Source organism: Pistacia vera, unplaced genomic scaffold (genome assembly GCF_008641045.1).
Source record: "Pistacia vera cultivar Batoury unplaced genomic scaffold, PisVer_v2 Contig407, whole genome shotgun sequence".
Lineage (NCBI taxonomy): Eukaryota > Viridiplantae > Streptophyta > Magnoliopsida > Sapindales > Anacardiaceae > Pistacia > Pistacia vera.
Window position 1 is genome coordinate 872,343 of NW_022196232.1, and position 8,491 is coordinate 880,833.

At 34.8% G+C, this 8,491-nt stretch overlaps 1 protein-coding gene across 1 annotated transcript; it reads left to right on the plus strand.

Annotated features, from left to right (window-relative positions):
• Window positions 1-5,584: 5,584 nt before the first annotated feature.
• Window positions 5,585-7,459, plus strand: LOC116142361 (disease resistance protein RPM1-like). The gene is made up of 2 exons (XM_031427785.1): window positions 5,585-5,771; window positions 5,997-7,459. The coding sequence occupies exons 1-2, from the start codon at window positions 5,585-5,587 to the stop codon at window positions 7,457-7,459; spliced, it is 1,650 nt and encodes a 549-aa protein (XP_031283645.1).
• The last annotated feature ends 1,032 nt before the right edge of the window (window positions 7,460-8,491 follow it).

Consider the following 8,491-nt stretch of genomic DNA (forward strand, 5'->3'; position numbering starts at 1 on the left):
TATCTTAACATACCGAATAAGTCTTTGATTACCAGAAACTGTTTGCTGCTGTCGTAACAAAATTATCAGTTTTTTTTTCTTTTATTACATTTGTTTTTCACTTATCGTATGAATTAATTTAGATAACTGATCTAAATCTTCTATTGTCATGAACAGATGAAGAATGATGCTAACGAATCCATCTTTTCCAGTAATCACCCAGGATGACTATGGCTTTGTCTTGTAATAAAGGTTCTGTATTGCTTGTAATTCATGTGTGTAATGTCATCAATAATGGTGTAGTGTTGCTTGTTCTCAACATGCAATATCTACTATCAATGTTTTCTTCTTGTAATTTCCATGTTATTGGGCAGGGAGTTTTCTTAAACTTTTTGTGTAATATCTACTTTGAAACGTGGTTGTTGTTGCTACTATTATGGTCATCGTTGTTGTCTGTCTATAAAAAAAAAATCTCCCCTGTTTTATCCTATTTCAATGGAGGTTTTTTCTATGAACCTGCTTTTATATAAAATCAATATTATAATATATATTTTTTAATCTCGATGGCATGAGGAAAAAGGAAATCACACCAGGAAAAATGGTATAAAAGAAAATTGGAGAACCCATAAGGATATCTGGCTTTTTCTAGGTGATAGAAAAATCTGATATTAAGTCATTATTAATCAAAAAATAGGGTGCCTTATTATTCAAATTAATGTTCTCTAACCATTCTTCAGTCAGCATGTTTTCATAAAGATAAGACAAAGGCGCGTGCATCAAATTTTGGTTGTACACAGAACAATGTATCCATGAGCAAACATCTTAACCATGGAGTGATCAAGAAAAAGGTTATCAGATATGGCAGAGTTTACAGTGAACTTTGCTATAGAAACCTTGGGCTCCTTGCTTGTCCAAAGTTGAAGTTGAAAGCATCAAAGAGAAATGGAGTTCTGATGCTTTATAGATGCACTGCCAGCTAGTTCTGGTGCTAACGTTTTTACAATTTCAATTTCTTACATATTCCGCGAATCATGCACTCTTTTCAGACTTTTATTGAGGTCCCCTGTTTTTGTCTGTTTCAAGAAAGCTGCAAAATTGGATTTGGAAGATTAATTCGCCTCTGGATAGCTGAAAGCTTTGTCCGATACAACAACCACCTCCCATCTGAACACGTTGCAGAAGAATACTTGAAAGAGCTTATTAAAAGAAGCTTGGATGTTTGTAGGAGCTAAAACTTGTAGAGTCCATGATTTGCAAAAAGAGGAAGAATTTGTCTAATACAGTCACCCCCTCCCATCAGAGCATATTGCCGAAGAATACTTGACAGAACTTATTGGCAGAAATTTGGTTCAAGTTTCAAAGAGAAAGGCTTCTGGACGACCTGGAAGTTGTAAAGTCCACGATCTGATTTACAAGTTTCAAAATTTGTATCTTTACAACTTCAAAGGATTGAAATGGATGAAGATTATTAGTGAAGCAGCGATCTGATAAGGGTACAACTGAAAAATCAGAAGAAAACAGTTTGGAGAATTGAGCTTTAACATCTGGTTCTGCAGCAATTTGAAAGGGTCCGGTTCTGGATTCTGGAAAATATTCCAGTGTTATTGTTTAAAGAGAGTGAGCGGCTGTTAACGAAAAGAATACAAGTTCCGTTACATTGTGATACATGGACGTTAGCTCTTATTCATAAGTCCAACGGTGTCGTTTCCATTACATAGTAAAGAGGGGGAAAACTCGAACAACGCAGATCGAAGCAAGGGTTTTCCGTCTTCTTCTTCTTCTTCTCTTCTCTGTTGTTGCACAAATCCGACGGCCTGCAAATCTGAGTTTTTTGTTTGTTGATTGAGTGTTGAATGGATGAGATCTTTTAATATTGCAAATCACATGGATTTCCAAATCAAGAGCTGTCAGTTATCAGATATGGCAGACTTTACAGTGAACTTTGCGATAGAAACCTTGGGCTCCTTGTCCAAGAAACCAAGTTGTTGACGAGTGTAAACTGTAAAGAAAGAAGTTGAAAGCATCAAAAGAGAATTGGAGTTCATCAGATCTTTCCTCAGGGATGCAGATACAAGGGCAACAGCCGAGGAAGAAGGAGAAACCAATGGAGGTGTCGTCAGTACTTGTGTAAGGGAAGAAGCTTATCACATTCAAATTCAATGCTAATGTATGTCTTGTTACTAATGCTAAAAAATGTTCTGATGCTTATGTTTTAATTTATGCTATGAATCATATTCAAATTCAATGCTAATGTATGTTTTTTGTTGCTGCTGTTACCATTGCTGTATTTATTCGTATGTACTCTCAATCAACTGCCAAGCTCTATTCTTGTTATTACTGTAAGAACAAGAAAAATGTTCTGATGCTAAAGTTTTATTTATCCTATGAAATATGAATCATATTCTCATTCAATACTTAAATTTCAAATAACGATTGTATTTCTGGTTTATATTGTCATGAACAGATGAAGTATCTTCAAGAATAAGGATAAGATTGCAATGGCCACTTTCTGTTTCAAGATTACCAGCGTGTAATATCTACCGTATGTTTTTGTTGCTGTTGTTATTGTAAAGTTTACTCTTATGTGTTACCGCCATTATATATATTCATTGTAATCTCAATCAACTACTAAGTTCTATTCTTGATATTACTGAATGAACAAGCTTTAATTTGTCTAATTTCGATCCATCTTCTCTTTTAAGATTGCAACAGCCAGATAGTGAGAACGTGCAGCTTGTGCATTTCTTAACAGCTATAAGGTGGATGGTTATAGTAGTCGAGGGTAACCATATGGTGAAACCCAAACCTACCAAGAATTGTATTGGCACGAGTATAGTTGTAGTTTTATAGATGCAGTGTTAGCTAATGTTTTTACAATTTCAATTTCTTATATATTCCATGAATCATACACTCTTTCTATACTTTTATTGAGAACACACCTTTACCAATCCAAAATAGGTCTCCTGGTTTGCCCTGTTTTCGTATAATTAGTTGACATTAAGATACTTGTATTTATTAATATGCTCTATGTAAATGACTGTGATGAACAATTGCATTTCAAGGAAGGTTGGTTTCCAAAGCTCCAAGAGTTGTATCTCTACGACTTCAAAGGATTGAAATGCATGATGATAGAGAAAGGTGCAACACCTAATCGTACATATCTGTTGATTGGACCATGGCCATTGATGAAGGAGATTCCAACTGGAATTGAGCATCTCAATAACCTAAAAAAACTTGTATTTGAAATGATGTTGAAGGAGGTTTACTGCATGATAAAAAATGAGAACTGGGAGAATGTCACTAAACACATTCCACAAGTACATGTTAGCTATAAACAAACAAGCAATGGATACTATTTTTACACTAGTAAATATTTGTCATCTCCTCCAACAGAAGATTTTGAGGAACTTATTGAGGAAATTGAGGCTGAGTAGCAAGTAGCCCCATCACTCACAGAATCAACAAGTCAGTCTCCTAGAACAAGGAAGCCTTTTGAATAGTGTGTTTCTCTTGAATTCACTTCTCTGCTATTAAATGTTAGGTTATGCCTACGATATGAAGTTTAATTTCTTTCATAATATTTGTTGCATTCTCTATACTAGGATAATTAGTTATATGTTCATGGCATCGATTAGAGAGTATAAAATATTTGTGTTCACACTTCTCTCCAACCCACTGCTTTCTTAACACAACAATCAAACATTGTATAAACAAAGAAGAAACATTTTATAAACGAGAAGATAGAGCTATTTGGTATTACCAGAAACGTTGTTGACTGTTATTGTCTGGCTCATAGAGGCCAAAGTTTAGTATATACTATAGCTGGAGATGTAGATAATTCTTCCTTCAGTTTAACATATACTGTTATTGATGATCTCTGTGTGTTCAATCTTCAAAGAATGTTTGTCAAAACTCAAATAAAATGGCACCTTTGAGTTAAGTAATCTAATGGGATTATACTTCTGTTAACAAATAGCCTTCTACTTACAGCTGCCATCAACTTCCTTAACCAAATTTGATGAACTAATTCTGCTTCTCAGTCCAGAAGTATTTTGATGTAGTTTGAGCATGCACACCAACAATGTCACTCAACATCGCAATGTAATATCATATAGACGTTTTTATATATATACTCAACATCGCAATGTAATATCATATAGACGCTTATATATATATGTAATGTACAGATACTGATTCTGCATACCGCTAACGTGGAATGCGACATGGTCGAGTTAGAGACTCCCCACATCACACTTTACATCAGTCAAGATGAAAAGTTGGTATACAGAATTAATAAGTATAGTATTTTTCTTTATGTATATTAGACTAATAATTTTGTTGTTATATTAATTGAACTATATTGTATTATTTGATATCATGTTATATTTTATTGTGTAAGTTTATATCACATCAATTAATTCAATCCATTTGAGTTTTCAATATATTTTGATCCACATTTTCTTTTAACATTTGGTAGATACAACTTTTTCACAGTAATATATGTTTAAAACCATACAAAACCTTAACCGAATTAATTAATAACAGCATCTTCTCAAACTTTATTAATTATTAATAAGTCCAGCTGTTTACAACTAAGTTCACGAAGTCCCAAAAGTTTTACTAGTCAACTAAACCATCTAAAGAATTGTGCTCACACTTCTGTCCAACCCACTGTTTTCGGTAGAAACAATAAAACATTGTATGCAAGATCATACATCTTAGGAATTAAGATGGAGTGAACAAGAAAAAGGTTATGAGATATGGCAGAGTTTACAGTGAACCTTGCTATAGAAACCTTGGCTTCCTTGCTTGTCCAAGAAACCAAGCTGTTGAGAAGTGTAAAGAAAGAAGTTGAAAGCATCAAAAGAGAATTGGAGTTCATCAGATCTTTCCTCAGGGATGCAGATGCAAAGGCAGCAGCCGAAGAAGAAGGAGAAAGCAATGGAGGTGTCACAAGTACCTGGGTAAAACAAGTAAGGGACGAAACTCATCACATTGAAGACGTCATAGATGAGTACATACTTAATGAGGCAAAGCATCATGTTCATGCTGGCAAAGGTCTCTCTGGTTTCCTTTGGAAAATGCGTTGCTTCATGAATGAACTTAAGGTGCGTCATGGAATTTCATCTGAGATTAAACATATCAAATCATCATTTGCTGACATACAGAGAAGAGCAGAACACTATAACTTGAGGCACATAGATCAAGGACATCTTGTACCGCATGACTCTCAAGTTGGTGGCTTTTTCATCGAAGAGACTGAACTTGTGGGCATCGAATCTACTAGAGACCAATTGATTGGTTTGTTGGTAAGTGGAAAATCCAACCGTTCAGTGGTTACAGTTGTGGGTGAAGGAGGACTAGGCAAAACCACTCTTACCGGGAATATTTATAACAACGATGTGGTGAAGAAGCATTTTGATTGCCAGGCTTGGATCACAGTTGGGAAAGAAAATAATGGAAGAGAAGGATTTTATCATGAAGTTGAGGGAATACTTAAAGGACAAGTGTTACATGATTGTGTTCGATGACTTGTGGAAAATTCAATTTTGTAGAGATGTAGAGCATGCTTTACTTGATAACCAAAAAAAAAAACAGTAGAGTAATGGTAACGACACGGAATAAAGCAATTGCTGAATTCATACCGTTCTCAATAGTTCATGTTCACATGCTTGAACCTTTTTGCAGAAAGGCATTTGGCTCTGTCGGCTGTTGTCCTCCAAACTTGATAGAATTATCGGAACGTATCGTTGGAAAATGTGGAGGTCTTCCTCTAGCAATTGCTGCGATAGGTGGGCTTCTCTCAAGAAAAAACAAGATTGTTTCTGAATAGAGAAATATGCTAGATAGTTTGGGCTCAAAATTAAGTTCTGATTCCCATCTTAGTGATTGCAAGAGAGTTTTGTCTGAAGGTTATTATGATCTTCCTCACCATCTCAAGTCATGTCTCTTATACTTTGGTGTGTTTCCAGAAGGCTACAAAATTAGATTTGGGAGATGAATTCGCCTTTGGATAGCTGAAGGCTTTGTCCAATGCAACAACGACCTTCCATCTGAGTATGTTGCACAAGAATACTTGAAAGAACTTATTGATAGAAGCTTGGTTCAAGATTCAGAGAGAAAAGCTTCTGGACGAGCTAAAAGTTGTAGAGTTCATGATTTGATGTACGAGACCATTCGTAGAAAGACGAAGGAATGTGATTTTTTTCGGTTCTTTGATGAAAAAGACTTGAGTCACCTTAGTAAAACTCGGCATATTTCAGTACACAAATGCGCTAATGGTGTTTTAGAGAGCATAAAAAATTCAAAGATCCGTTCCATTTGTCTTTTCAATGTCGACGAATTGCCCGGGACTTTCACGACTGCATTTGTTGCTGATTTCAAGCTTTTAAAGATACTTGATTTTGAAAATGCCCCTTTGGATTGTCTTCCTGATGGAGTGGGAAAGCTCTTCCATTTGCACTACTTGAGTTTGAGAAATACAAAAGTTAAAGAACTTCCCAAGTCCGTAGGCGTGCTTCTCAACTTAGAGACTCTTGATTTGAAGTGGACTTTTGTGAATGAGCTCCCGGTTGAGATCAAGAATTTGAAAAAATTGCGTTTTCTAATTACACGATGCTTGGACAACAAAGGTCCTTACGGAGAAACAGCAAAAATACAAGAAGGTTTTGGGGTTTTAACAGAGTTGCAGCAGCTACGGTATGTGCATGGAAACACTGAAGTACTTGAAGAGCTTAAGAAACTGAGGCAGATGAGAAAGTTGGGCATTAGGGTCGCAAATAGAGATGTGAAGGATTTGTTTGTTATTGTACAGAATATGAAAAACCTTGAAGGTTTGACTGTAACAGCATTTTCAAGTGGAGAAGAGCCTCTTGATATACAATCCTTGGCTTCTCCTCCTTTATGTCTTGAGCGATTTAGTTTGGGAGGGATGTTTATTGAAATTCTACCAGTTTGGATTTCTAAACTTCAAAACCTAACCAGATTAAATTTGGATTTGAAAGGTTCAACCAATGATTCCATGACAATCCTTCAAGCTTTGCCCAATTTATTGGTGCTTATGCTCTTTGTGCACGACTGTGATGAACAATTGCATTTCAAAGAAGGTTGGTTTCCAAAGCTCCAAAGCTTGTATCTCTACAACTTCAGAGGACTGAAATGCATGATGATAGAGAAAGGTACAATGTCTAGTCTTACATTCTTGTTGATTGGACCATGCCCATTGTTGAAGGAGATTCCAACTGGAATTGAGCATCTCAATAACCTAAAGAGACTTGTATTTTGTATGATATTGAAGGAGGTTTATTGTATGATAAAAAATGAGAACTGGGAGAATGTCACTAAACACATTCCACAAATACGTGTCAGCTATAAACAAACATCTAGAGGATGCTTTGGTTATACTAGTAAATATCTATCATCTCTTTCGGTGGAGAATTTTAAGGATCTTATTAAAGAAATTGAGGCTAGTAACGAGTAGCCCCATCACTCACAGAATCAACAGGTTAGTCTCCTAAAACCAAAAAAAAAACCTTTTGAATAGTGTATTTCTCTTAAATTCACTTCTCGACTATTAAATATTGCAGTTTTTTTTTTATGAGTAAACAACTAAACTTTTTTCTAAAAAGAATTTAATAGTTGGATTAGCATCATTCTAATCTGGTAGTAATTGTACATCAATTATTTGAAAATTTTTTTATAGATACATTTTTTTCAATTTTATTATCATAAAAAAAATTCTTGTAATTTATTTTAATTAAAACATTTTTAAAAAAATTACTTAATTACAGTTGCCAGAATCCAGTACCAACAGCTACGGGTCCATAATCGGAATTTGTTTTGGAAACATTAGGTAACAATATTGGTATCAAAATAATTCAATTTTAACGATCTATCAATATCTAAAATTAGTTTTAGCAATATATTCAACGTTTGACTAGGATTTGATGGAGAAAGTTCGGGTGGCTTCACTTTCTCAGTCAAATTCTGGCCAAACACAGTCATTTTTCCAGTTTACAGTTATATTGACAGATAGATCATTTATAGACAATCATTTTAATATTAATTTTGTTATCGTAACACACTGAATAAGTCTCCGATTACCAGAAACCATCTTGCCGTTGGAAACAAAATTATCAGTTTTTTTTTTTCTTTTTTTACATTTGTTTTTTACTTATCGTATGAATTAATTTATTTAACTGATCTAAATCGTCTATTGTCATGAACAGATGAAGATGATGCTAACGAATCCATCTTTTCCTGTGATCACCCAGGATGGCTATGGCTTTTTCTTATAATAAAGGTTCTGTATTGCTTATAATTCATGTGTGTAGTGTCATTAATGATGGTGTAGTGTTGCTTGTTCTCAGCATGCAATATCTACTGTCAATGTTTTCTTCTTGTAATTTGCATGTTGCTGGGTGGGATGTTTTCTTAAACTTTTTGTGTAATATCTACTTTGAAATGTGGTTGTTATTGCTACTGTTATGGTCATCGTTGTTGTCTGTCTATA